The 13,003-nt window shown below is 42.7% G+C and overlaps 2 protein-coding genes across 6 annotated transcripts in view; one reads left to right on the top strand and one right to left on the bottom strand.

Moving 5' to 3' along the window:
- SLC51A (solute carrier family 51 subunit alpha) overlaps positions 1-4,895 on the top strand; it is a 31,184-nt gene extending 26,289 nt beyond the window's left edge. For both annotated transcript variants that reach the window (XM_027587135.2, XM_027587134.2), the window contains exons 5-9: positions 29-187; positions 746-857; positions 1,149-1,295; positions 3,384-3,489; positions 4,229-4,895. In XM_027587135.2, the coding sequence (XP_027442936.1) occupies positions 29-187; positions 746-857; positions 1,149-1,295; positions 3,384-3,489; positions 4,229-4,398 (694 nt within the window). In that variant the 3' untranslated portion in view covers positions 4,399-4,895. The remainder of the gene's footprint in view (positions 1-28; positions 188-745; positions 858-1,148; positions 1,296-3,383; positions 3,490-4,228) is intronic.
- Positions 4,896-5,862: 967 nt separating this feature from the next.
- Positions 5,863-13,003, bottom strand: part of PCYT1A (phosphate cytidylyltransferase 1, choline, alpha) — a 69,233-nt gene continuing 62,092 nt past the window's right edge. For all 4 annotated transcript variants that reach the window (XM_027584536.2, XM_027584533.2, XM_027584535.2 and 1 more), the window contains 3 exons: positions 12,677-12,819; positions 10,836-11,024; positions 5,863-9,971 (listed from right to left, as the gene is read on the bottom strand). In XM_027584536.2, coding sequence (XP_027440337.1) covers positions 9,765-9,971; positions 10,836-11,024; positions 12,677-12,819 — 539 coding nt within the window. In that variant the 3' untranslated portion in view covers positions 5,863-9,764. The remainder of the gene's footprint in view (positions 9,972-10,835; positions 11,025-12,676; positions 12,820-13,003) is intronic.

The raw sequence follows: 13,003 nt of genomic DNA, 5'->3' as shown, positions 1-13,003 counted from the left end.
GTGAGGCCCACCTCTGCTCCCACTCCAGGTTTTATGCAGTATGCTTTTACCTGCTGATGAGGGTCATGGTGGAAGGCTTTGGTGGGAAGGAGGCAGTAGTGAGGACACTGAAAGACACTCCGATGATGGTCCACACAGGCCCCTGCTGCTGCTGCTGCCCCTGCTGCCCCCGCTTCATGCTCACCAGGTAAGGTGGGAGGGAGAGGCTCCCTCGAGGAACAGGTTAGCCTCTTCCTGCACTCTCCCAAGAGCCTCTCTGGCTCTCTCAGCCTTGCTTCAAGTCTCTTGGAATCAGGCCGGTATGGAACAAAGCCAATGATGAAAGGGTGGGCATCCCACGGCCACCACCCACACATTGGGCACCCACTCAGGGGTGAGGAGAGCAGAGGAAGAACTCCGATTGCCATCACTTAAGTTCACTGCTGCCTACAAACTTTAGCCACATGGAGCAAAGGGGACTTTGGGCTACTTACTTGTCCCTTGTGTCCATTTTGGTTAATGAGGTTGGGGTCAACATAGTTCTCGCCCAAAGGCAGCATTCTGGTCTGGGGGTGAGTGGGAGACAAGAAGAGGGTTTCCAATGCTCTCAACATTCTGGCTTCTTCCTATATCCCCATCCATCGAGCCATTTTGGTGTCTGTTATGGCAGCTGAGCTTCAGCTCAGGAGCCCAGTGAGGGAGCTGGAAGATGTTCTTGAAGTAGGCAGTCTGTGGGTTCATGTTCCTAACCCTCTTCTTCCTTCAGGAAGAAGCTTCAGCTGCTGATGTTGGGCCCATTCCAGTATGCCTTCTTCAAGATAACACTGAGCCTGGTGGGCCTGTTTCTCATCCCAGATGGCATCTATGACCCAGCAGACGTAAGCCAGGAGTAAGGGGCAGCAAAGTCCAAGACTCATTTAGTACCTCTGAGCTCTAGAAGGAAGAGCTGGAGCCAACATTCCCTGCAACAGGGCCCCACAGACAGGGTAGCCCCAGCAGCAGTGTGGCCGTGGAAAAGTAGAGGCTTGGAGACCCTGGTGGGAAGAGGAGAGTGGAATAGGCCAAAGCTTTGGGGCTTTTTTATTACCTTTCCCACCATGGAAGAAGAGAAATAAAAGGAGGAGAAAAAGCTCGCCTCCCTCACTGACTACTTTCTGATCTGCCACCAGATTTCTGAGGAGAGCACAGCTCTGTGGATCAACACTCTCCTCGGTGTGTCCACCCTGTTGGCTCTCTGGACCCTGGGCATCATTTTCCGTCAAGCCAAGATACACCTAGGCGAGCAGAATATAGGAGCCAAATTTGCCCTCTTTCAGGTAACTCTACCCTGGGAGAGAAAAGATGGTTGATATTAGAGCTACCAGTAACTGGGGTTAGGAGATGAGACTAATAAAGACCAAAAGTGGGTCTGGGAATCTTCTTAAGCCTAGGTTTCCTGTGAGCTTTAGAAAATGATTCCTGCCCCTTCCCAGCTTTTACTTTTCTGTGCTGTAATAGCTTCCTAGTGCTGCCCTCACAAAGGATCACAAACTGGGTGGCTTAAAACAACAGAAATTTATTTTCTCACAGTTCTGGAGGCTAAAAGTTCAAAATCAAGGTGTCTACCAGGTCATGCTCCCCCTAAAACCTATAGGGGAGGATTCTTCCTTGCCTCTTCCTAACTTCTGGTGGTTGGCCAGCACTCCCCGGCTGGCAGCTGCATCACGGATTTTGCCTCCATCATGACATGGCATGTATTGTGTGTCTTGTGTCTCTTTTCCTCTTCTTATAAGGACAACAGTATATGGGAATAAGGATCCACTCTCCTCCAGCACGATGTCATCTTAACTCATGACACCTAATTAGTTAATCAAAACAATGATGCTGTTTCCAAATAAGATCACATTCTGAACTACTGGGGGTTAGGACTTTAACATATCGTTTTAGGGGACCCAGTTCAACTCCTAAAATGTGTATTATCAACCTTAAATTCTTCTACCTTTTGCTTTTTTCTTTTCTTTTCTACCCAACACTTTCTAAAGCTCTGTAATTCATCACCACCAGGAGCATCAGCGTTATTATAGTTATGAACTACCTTGACCACATGCTAGGGATTTTTCATACATTACATCTAAATTTTCACAATAATCTTAGGAGTCATTATTATTTCTATTGTACAAATGAGGCCCAGAGACGTCATCGGGCTTGCTTGAAGGCACGTAGGTATGGGGCTAGAATTTAAACCTAGATCTGACTCTCAAATCCACATTCCTTCTTCTCATCAGGCTGCCTGCACACCTCTTCTGAAAGTTCTCTGCAAGGCACATTTTTCACTTTGACACTTTCCATTCTCTAAAGCCCAGAGGACTTCCACCAAATGCAATGATTTCTAATCCAATCTTGTTTTCCTTCTCTCTCCACTCTTTGTCTCCTAGCTAGGCCCTTCTCCTATTCCCACAGCTTCATGACTGCTTTATAGTTAATAGTGTGCTTTCACATAAATTCTCATTTGAACTAAGCAGATGCCTCCAAAATGTGGATTTCTGGGCATATAGTTGGTAGAATTGAAGAAGAGAGAGGCCAGAAGAGCCTGAATTGAGTCAGGGACTGAAAGGGCAAAAAGGATCTGGGCCCCAGGAGTACTTAGGGTCTTGCCACAGGCTAAAAATGCTGTGACTGCCGACCTTGCCCGGGACTATCATGGAGACACCCGGACATGCTGAGCCTGCCTTGAAGAGGCTGACACTTCAGAAAAGTGCGCTCAGAGAGGACAAGTACTAAGACACATGGTGTTGCTGGAGCCTCTGGACAGAGATTTTTTTCATCTTTTTTTTTTCTTGTTGTATCAAAATATACATAAAATTTACCAATTTATTTTTAAGTGTACAGTTCAGTGGCAGTAAGTGCATTCACATTGTTGTACAATCATCACCACCATCCATTTCCAGAATTTTTTCGCCTTCCACACAGAAACTCTGTACCTATTGAACATTAATTCCCCTTTTCCCCCTTCTGCCCACCCCCTGGCATGGTAGAGATTTTTCAAGGGCGCCTTCCTTCATGGCCAGTTGCCCCTTTCTAAGAGCAGGGCATCTCAGGTCCTTGAGCCAGATGGAAATAGTCTTCTCTAACCATCCACCTTGTTCATCCATTGAGTGCTCATTGGTAGCCATGGCTGAGATAGGGAAATAAACATGGACCCCCAATCGTTCTTGTTTCTTGTCACAAATAATCGTAAAATATTGGGTAGAAGATTGTAATTTGCCTAAAGATTAAAACTCCACAAAACTTTACTTAAGTGAGTTTTAGCCCTCTGTAAGTGCACAGATCGAAAGGTCAGCTGAATGCACTGTGGAAGGCCAAGCACAGCAGTGGGCCCATTGGCCTCAATGCCCCCCTGCCCTTGCTTCTCTTCTGTTCTGCAGGTACTCCTCATCCTGACTGCCCTGCAGCCATCCATCTTCTCAATCTTGGCCAACAGCGGGCAGATTGCTTGTTCACCTCCCTTTTCCTCTAAAATCAGGTCTCAAGGTGAGCACAGAGAGTTCCTCTCTCATCACAGAATGGGTGATAAAGGAGGGTCAGGGAAGAGAGGAACTTGGAAGAGAGGTTGGGCCAGCCTGGCTTCTGGTCAGAATACTCAGAAAGGGATCACCTGAGAAATCCTAGTGGGGTTTTAAGGAGATGGTGACTTCTCTGACCACATAGAGGAGAGCTGCAATCCCACAGCTTGGGGCCAGCCCTGATGGCCAACCCAGGAAGCCACAGGTTCAATCCTCAGCTTCTGGGAGAGGAATGGGTGTGGTTTGAAAGCAGAAGGTCATGCTGATAGGGGCGCCTGCGTGGCTCAGTTGGTTAAGCGCATCCGACTCTTGATGTCCGCTCAGGTCATGATCTCAGGGTTGTGGGATCGAGCCCCACATCAGGCTCCACGCTAAGCATGGAATCTGCTTGGGATTCTCTCTCTCTCTCTCTGCCCCTCCCCACTGCTCGATCTCTCTCAGGAAAAAAAAAGAAGAAGGAAGGTCATGATAATAAAACACACAAAAGAAATGGGGTTTAATTCTAGCCTCAGTTTGCAGAAGGTAGAGAGTAAAGTTCTGGTTTTGGCTCTACCATTAATCTGCTATGTTACCTATGACAACTTAATATCTTTAGACTTGGCTTGAGGACAAACTGGGGAAAGTGTTGCTGAACTCATATGCCAGGGCTGCTAGTGGGGTACCACCTCTACGATTTGGCATAACTTATATTTCACTCCATGCTGCAGTGATGAATTGCCACCTCCTCGTACCGGAGACTTTTCTACTGACTGTGCTGACACGCATGTACTACCGAAGGAAAGACAACAAGGTTGGATATGAACCTTTTGCTTCCTCAGACCTGGATTTGACCTCAAAGTCCAAGGTGGACATTGATAAGAGACACTGTACACATTAAACAGGCACAAGATTTCCTCACTGTCCCTCAACCGTGACCAAATGGGGATGGATTCCATTTTCAGCACAAGCTGATAGATTACATTTGACTATAGGGGATAAAGGAGAATTACGGAACAGGATGCAATTATTTGGGATCTTGCCTGGAGAAGGTGTTTTAAGTTTTATAATAAACAGGATGAGTTTAAAATTCTGTAACTGGGTACATTGCCTCTGTGGCTAACACTATTAGCCCTTGAAGCTTATATTGAAAGGTCACTCTAAATTTTCCCAAAGCCAGTGAAAGAGGGGAAAGTATATGGTAGTTTGCCTGTTATAAGAACAGGAGTAGATCTCAACCAGGCAAACCCTTATGTCTATTGCGGCATTACTTACAATAACCAAGACATGGAAGCAACCTAAGTGTCCATCAACAGATGAATGGATAAGGAAAATGTGGTTTACATATACAATGGAATATTACACAGCCACAAAAAAAAAAAGGCTGAGACCATGCCATTCAAGACAACATGGATGGACCTAGAGGGTATTATGCTAAGTGAAATAAGTCAGATTGAGAAAGACAAATACCATATGATTCCACTCATAAACGGAATCTAAACGAAAATGAATAAACAAACGAAAAGCAGAATCAGAACTATAAATACAGAGAACTGATGGTTGCCAGAGGAGAGGGGGTGAGGGTTGGGCAAAATGGGTGAAGAGGGGTAGGAGATACAGGCCTCCAGTTGTGGAATGAGTTAGTCACAAGAATAAAAAGCAGAGCATAAGGAATACAGTCAATGAGGGGGGCCTGGGTAGCTCAGTTGGTTAAGCATCTGACTCTTGAGTTTGGCTCAGGTCATGATCTCAGGCTCATGAGATCGAGCCCTGTGTCACGCTCAGTGCTCAGTGCAAAGTCTGCTTAAGACTCTCCCTTCTCCCTCTGCCCATGCATACCTGTTCTCACTCTCTCAAATAAATAAATAAATAAAATCTTTTAAAAAAATGGAATACAGTGAATGATATTGTAATAGCAATGTAATGGGACAGATGGTAGCTATACTTGTGGTGAACATAGCATAATGTATAAACTTGTCAAACCACTAAGTTGTACACCTAAAACTCATGTAACATTGTATGTCAACTAAAAAAAAAAAAAAAAAAAAGAACTCAACCAGGCAAAAATAGTACAAACCTAAAGTCTCGAGAGAAACCAGGCTTCTGAAGATGTCATTAGGACACCAATGACATTAGACCTCATAGATCTGGATCAGCCTCCCTTAGAGGCACAATGGCTTTTTGGGCCTTCTGTGCAAAGCTGCAAAAGGATTTCCCTGATAATATGGTCATGGAACAATTCTGAGGAGACAAATTAGGATGCAAAAGCCAAGGAACTGAGAGTAGGTAAAATAGGTAAAAGTCCCAAATACATAAAACATCTTATACACATGTATACCAGGTCCAACACACAGGAAATAGCACATTAGGTAAAACCACTTTGCCTTTATTTGCCTAATGACGAAGGCCAAAATAACTGAACAAATTAATAACACTCACATAGGAAAACAATATACTGAACACCGATTGACGAAAACGCCCTATGGATGATGGCACTGGGGATGGGGCTAACATTCACACCAAGGCCAGTGTTTCTTCCCACACACCTTTTTCTTTTCAAGATCCTCAATACAAAGCAACCCAACCAATCAACTCTCTGTGTTTAAAACAGTCAGTGCCCCCTAAGAAGGGTGGGAAAGCCCTCTTTAAACCTAAAGGAACACAACCTGAGTCATCTTAGTGTTAAACCTAGCACTTTTGTTTTCTATCCCAATCTGAGAATTAACATAAAACTTTGGCAGACAGAAAATCTTTCTTCTTTCTTTTAAAGAAAATTAACATTTAATAGTATAATCCCAAGAACATGTTCTACTTATTTGGAAAAATAGAAGCTAGGGACCACTCTTTATCCCATGACAATCTATTCTATGAGAGAAAACAAGAACAATCATTGTATGATTTTGAAAAATACAATCTTTAAAAATACTTACACTGGTAAGCTTAAAAAAAAATACCATTAGTTAAAAACATTGCTAAGGGAGTTTTCCTACCTGTATTAGTTCAACTTCTGGTGAAAGTGTGTGCTGACAGAAAATGTAGACGCTAAGGCTTTTAGGGAATTAAAGAAAAGCAGCAAAATATAATTGATTTGGAAAGATTTTAGACAGAGATCTAGAACAGGGTCAAAAAAGCAATGAGCTCCAGAATAACAAAAGCTCCCCACAAATCAAGATAATCCGGAGAAACAAAAGCACTGTGAAGAACCATCTGGAGGCGCGGGGTGCGGAATATCTGGAGGCTGCCTGACCAGTTGTGTGGTCACAAGTAAAATAAGAAAAATCTAACTCGGGTGCTGGGTTATCGGCAATCAGAAAAAGTCAGAAGTTCTCTTGACCTCATAATGCTTCATATTTTTTCTTATTTAGCATCTTCAACCTCCTCCTATCCCCAGCCTTCTTACCCAAGCCTCTGTGAAATAATGGTCTTTGGCTCTATCAGAAACAGCTGCAGCCAGTACAAAGAATCTGTTTCTACTCCTCTCAAGTTTCAACCTCTGTTCCTTAGTGCTACTGAGTCTAGTGTATGAAAAGAGCACACTTTCGGCCCAGCCATCTCAGGGTAAATGAAGTAGCACCTCCTCAGCACCAGCTCCTGGGTTTGTCTCCATCCTTCTGTCTCACAGACTGAGCTCTGAAGCCAACCAGTGGCTTCAGAGGCTTTAAGGCTCTCCCATCTCTACTACATTTGGCTTATTGCTTTGTGTGCGGGATTCAGGGAAATGGCTAATTAATATTAATATTAGAAATCAATATTAACAGTTAATACTAAAATTAATAATAGAAGATTTACAGATCACAGGCATGGTCATGGTAGGCAAACCACTAACTTCATTTAATTAGGCACAAATGATCAAATAATACATCATCCCAACAGCTTCTTCCCTCCACCCATCCTTGTCCAGCACCTAGGATCACATTTATCCCAAAGTAACTAATATGCCGCACAATAAAAGTTATAGCTTTAAGTCAAAATTATTTGAGGATGCACTAGTGTTAGGAGACTGAGGCCACAGAGGCTCGTCAAAAGGGGTGAGAGGGCTTTCCAAGCACGTGTGCATATGCTGGCCCTGGCGGTCTCACAGAACTTATCAGCACAGCGGTTATACTCCAAGGGCAGGGAATGCCCAAAGTAGCCCACTGACAGAGCAGAGGAAGAGGTCCCAGATAGTAAACTTGAGAGGAGTGACATGCAGAGAGGAAAACCACATTCTGAGCATCTCCCTTGCCAAATACGCTTGGCCAATATGTACTTTGAGGGAACAGGTAGGTGACCTTCAGTGATGATTTCATCATCTTTCTATACCAGGGAGAATAAGACAGAAATAGGCAGAATTCCCGAAGAGGGAAGACTAAAGCAGAAAAGTTAAAATATGTGATCCTATGAAGCTGGTTAATGTAGGAAAACAAGAACTTGAACTGTTTCAAAAAAAGGATTCCAAGCCAAAGCTCACGTAAACCATATTTGATAGCAAAAATAGCACTTCATGAGAAGAGTCAGAAATGTAGTTTACATAAGCTGTCAGGACAACAAGAGATTTCCCTCTTTGTGTCTCTACTCTGCCTCTCTGGGTGTTGGGAGTTTTAGGAAACCAGGTAGTCCTGCAGTGCAAGCAGGCAGTGATTCTAGCCTCTGATCCTCAGGCAGAAGAGCAGGTTTTACCAGAAAGTATTTAGGGAAGAGACTATGAGATGCTCACAGCCCTAGCATAGGGGCAAGAAAAGATAAAATGCAGTTTTCTTAGCTGAAAACACCAAAACTCCACCCCCACAAGGGGTATTTATGAGTGACAGGGTGGGGCCTGGACATAAGCAATTTTCCCCCTGAACCCAGCTACAGGATTATTGAAGATGATGGTCTGCTCATTCATGTAGCTGCAGAATGCTAGAGGCTTAAAATGAGCTCACACTCAACTGCAAGTGTCAAGCTTCAGCATCTCTGATGTGGAATATAAGTGACGAATCCTCCTGGGCAACCTAACAGGAGAAGTGGGACCATAACCACCAGGCACAAGTGGGAAAGGGAGAGAACCTGCCATTCTCTTGTCATGTTTTGTGGCCTGCTGGAGGAGCAGCAGAGGGAAGTCCCAACCACTGCAACTCTCAGAGGAAAAGAAACACCACCTGGAGCATTAGTTCCCTAAGAACATTTTTAAGAAGGACAGAGTTCAAGATAAGGCTTTAGGAAGGGGGGGGGGTGTTTCTTTATGCTTTTGTGTTTAAATTCTGTGCAAATCTCTCTAAATATTCAATATGGCTTTGAGCAACATGGATTAACAGATCATGTTCAAACTGCAGACATTTACAAAGTATCCTCTGTAAGAAGCTAGGTAATAAGCATTGAAATAGCAGGGCCAGGAACTTACACCCAAATGGGAAAATTAACCTAATTTGATCCTTTATAGGACTGAGTACTGTCCCACTCCCATCCCCAATCACAATAAACCTGAAAGTGTTCCTTCCTTCAAAGGTAGACTGTAGGAAAGAGATTGACAAGAGCTCCCAAATAACTGGGCAACAGAGTTTTCTGAGAAGATGAACACAGCAGGAAAACCGCAGCTGATGCCATGTGGTCTGTTCCATCCACATCAGTGTCTTTCCATGGACCCCATCGGGTCCAACAAGAAACTCCTCAGGGAGTAAGAAAAGTTCGGCTCAGATCTCCTTCTTCTCACAGCCACATTGACACATGTGCCAGCAGTACATTGAGGGGGTTTGTGACTGAGTTTACTCAGCTTTTAGCTTTTTTTTAAGGACACCAAAATTATGCTATTTCCCCTCCCCCTGAAATCACTCATCAGCATGGCTCATTGGTTGAAGGACTGGCAAGCCACGAACAGAAGGCAAACACTATAGTGTATCAGGAAGAAAAGGCCTCTGGGTAATACACCACTTCCTTCTGCCCACTCCTCAGGGGCAAAGAATTAGTTCTACTTACAACATTTGAAAGACTAATTTTTTAAAAAAATTAATAAAAATGACAATTTCCCTGTCAAAATCACATGAACATAAACAGTAAAGCCAAGTCTGTAGGGAGGGTATATGGATGCAGAACAGGTTTCTGAGGTGTAGTCAGCCTCTTTCTTGGTGTGGATAGGTGATGCCTCTTGGAGGATGGGCTGTCTGATCCCATCCTACATCCTCCTGCCCCAACTTTCTTTCCTTTGTAGCTGTCCTTAGGTTTAGTGTTGGAATCACAATTTGAAATTCAACAGAGAGCTTCCAAAGGTGATGGGACAGAGGGAGGGAAGAGAAAAGGAGGGATGAAAACTTAGTCTTCTTCATCCTCACTGATATCATAGGCTGCAGCCTTGTGCCTGGAGAGGTTTGCTGGGGAGGAAGGCGGGGAAGTCTTGCCAGAGAAGGGCCATCGAAAAGACGGGGAGGGGGAGCGTTCCCGAGTAGGGCTGCTGCTGGGACTCTGCTTTGGACTGATGGCCTGCAGCATCCGGCCTTTCCCCTCTTTCAGCATATGTTTCTAGGGAGACCAAAAAGAAGAATTAGAAGAAACCTAGGGATCTTACTAAATCACCACTGGAGGATCTGAGACTTCAAATTATCACGAGTGCCCTGTGCAATGTCAAAAAAGTGATCAAATAAGCTAGGGGAGGGACATATCTAAAATTTTAAGCAATCTCCTCCCTAAAGTAGTCCATGCTATGCTACTTATCTAAGGGTTTCCACATGTTATCTATAGTAACCCAATTCTCGACTTCTGTGTCAAAGGAATTCTTAAATGGCTACTTGGTCTGCAGTCCAGGCTCCAGGCAAAGAAACTAACTCAGACAAAAGAGTACCTATTCTAGTTTTAGAGCTCTCTGAAAAGGAAATTCTATATTTTCCCTGAATAATCTGTTCTGGTATCAAATACTTTCACAGTTAGATCCTTCCTGATATCCTAGGACTCATTTGCTAAATAACTACATTCACCTTCTATTTGGCTTGAAAAGACCTTGTTACTCAAGGACAGAACTCTAACCTCACCCAGCAGCTCTGCAGCAGCTGTTTATAGTGGAGGCAGCTTTCTTTTTACTGTTCTTCGTTCTTTCCTTTTTATCTAAAACTATAATATAGAAGCAAGCTGGGCAAGGTTACTTGCTTATCACCAGATTTGGAGGTTGACAGCTGGCAAAATTATTTAGGAGAATGTGTAACCTCTTTCTGTAACGATTTTAAACTTTTTGGGGATAGTTGAAATATAGTTCAGCCCAATATAAGGAACAGATTAGATAACTACTTAATGTTGATGTCCCCTTCTATAATGCTATAATTCTTTCCACAGCATGAAAATACCCTAAATTTTCCTGAAATTCCCTAAACTTTCCACCAGGAAAGAACATACCAGCGCTCCTTCTGGACCAAACATTTCCAGGAAACTTCCAATGAATTCTCGGGATTTCTCCTCCCACTTCTGAATGAGATCAATGCTTTTTTCCTCGACCTTCTGAACAAATTCTTTTGACTTTTCTTCCACGTCTTTCACTTTCTTCTTTACTTTGTCAACCCGCTCTTGCAAGTGGTATTTCTTCTCCTAAGTAAAGAAATAATTGTTTTGAGAAATAATACTCTGACCTCCATTCCAAAGGGAGAAGAAAAAAAAAACATTTCAGCACTCTACTGATACTATTTCCAGTCATTAGAATTTCACTTCGCCCTAATCTATCCCTTGTTTCTCTAGCATAGTAACAGATTAAATATACTCTGGATGGTCATCTTATATGAAAGTGTGATAATCCGAACATTGTAGAAGCCTGGACTAAACTAAATATATAGAGTATGCTCAGTTACAGATGGGCATATAGCCAAATGAAGTCAGATTTTTTAAGATTACATCAAAAACTAGTGATGTACGAGACGTTGGCTAACTGAACATAATAATTAAAAAAAAAAAACCCATAAACTTGGAACATAAACATGCCCAACATAACCCAAACCCCATTCTAGATGAAGATACATAAGGAGCCACAGGATTACTACACAATATTGCCAAGAATAAGACAACTACAATAGGTTGAAGTAGCGGATCTTTTACTTAATTTGTTTATTGTATTGGATATTTTCTCTCTATCACTGGCTTATGCTATGATTTTAGAAGAGCTGTTTGTTTTATTTTTTGGTATTTAGAGATCTGTTTGCTCATTTGCAAAATGAAGATGATACTCTATAGTCCTACAAGCTTCCCTAAACAGAAGGGAAAATGGTATGAACCCTCTGGGGATGGGGGGGGGGGATGTTTAGCCAAAGGAAAAGTATTTTCATAATTTCCAGATCATAAAGGGGAACGGGAATATGTTTAGTATTTTTAAACACCTGAAAAAGATTCTGTAGTAGGTGGTTAACAACAGCTAGGGTTTATCTGCAAAGATAAACATATTTCGATGAAACCACTTCATCTATTCATCATTCACACAACTGGCAGCAGGTAAGGGAGCATTGTAAACTACTTGTATAGAAGTATAGTTAGCAGCTTTCTTCTTTTAAAATCAACTTTATTAAGATAAAATTTATATACAACATGTATAGCAGTTTGTTTCTAAAAGGCAGTATTAAGCTAAGATAAACTTTGCTTTCATAAATCAAATTTTAAAACCTAGGTCCACATGCCCTGAAAAATTGCATGGAAAATGTTGTGTGCCACTATCCACACAGGGAGAGGATCCATAACTTTCATTACATTTTCCAAAGACCATCCAATCAAAAAAAAACCAAAAAAACTGTTTTAAATATATTTGATATAAATACTGTACTATGTTAAGTAACATTCTTTTTTTTTTTTTGAGATTTTATTTATTTATTTGACAGAGAGACAGACACAGCGAAAGAGGGAACACAAGCAGGGGGAGTGGGAGAGGGAGAAGCAGGCTTCCCGCTGAGCAGGGAGCCCGATGCAGGGCTCAATCCCAGGACCCTGGGATCAAGACCTAAGCCGAAGTAACATATTCTTATTTAATTGGCTGTGTGTCTTTATATCAATGTGTTGATACTAGACCATAAAGGCAGAGAATGCCTCTGTTTTATTCTTTTTGTAAAGAGCTTAGCATAGTGTAATCAGCAAAGAGGCATTCATTGAATTTTGGAGGTGATAATTATAGCAGACTGAAAAGCAACTTTAGCTCAGATAAAGTAGGAGGCAAACGTGTGTCCAATAGGGCCAGGGAACTCTGGGATGAAGTCGGAACTCACATTGATAAAGCTGACATTGAGCTCCTTTGCTGTGTAGCCCCTCTGGAGGTTCCGTCGGGCATAGACATCATAGTCCCGGACAATTCGGGTGATGATGTCTGATGTGGAGATACCTTCTGTCCTCTGTGTTGGTGCAAACATACCTAATCCAAGAACACATACAAACACTGTGACATTCTGGTTAACTCAGGCAGTAGGACTAGATGGACACTGGGAGCAACATTCTTTTCCTCAAAAAATGTCTTCTATTACTAAGTGAAGTCTGGAGATACTGACATACAGGAGGAGGACTGACTCAAACGCTAGGGGTAAGGAAAGGAAGAACTA

This window comes from Zalophus californianus, chromosome 1 (genome assembly GCF_009762305.2).
Source record: "Zalophus californianus isolate mZalCal1 chromosome 1, mZalCal1.pri.v2, whole genome shotgun sequence".
Taxonomy (NCBI): Eukaryota; Metazoa; Chordata; class Mammalia; order Carnivora; family Otariidae; genus Zalophus; species Zalophus californianus.
This window is presented reverse-complemented; position numbering and strand designations above follow the sequence as displayed.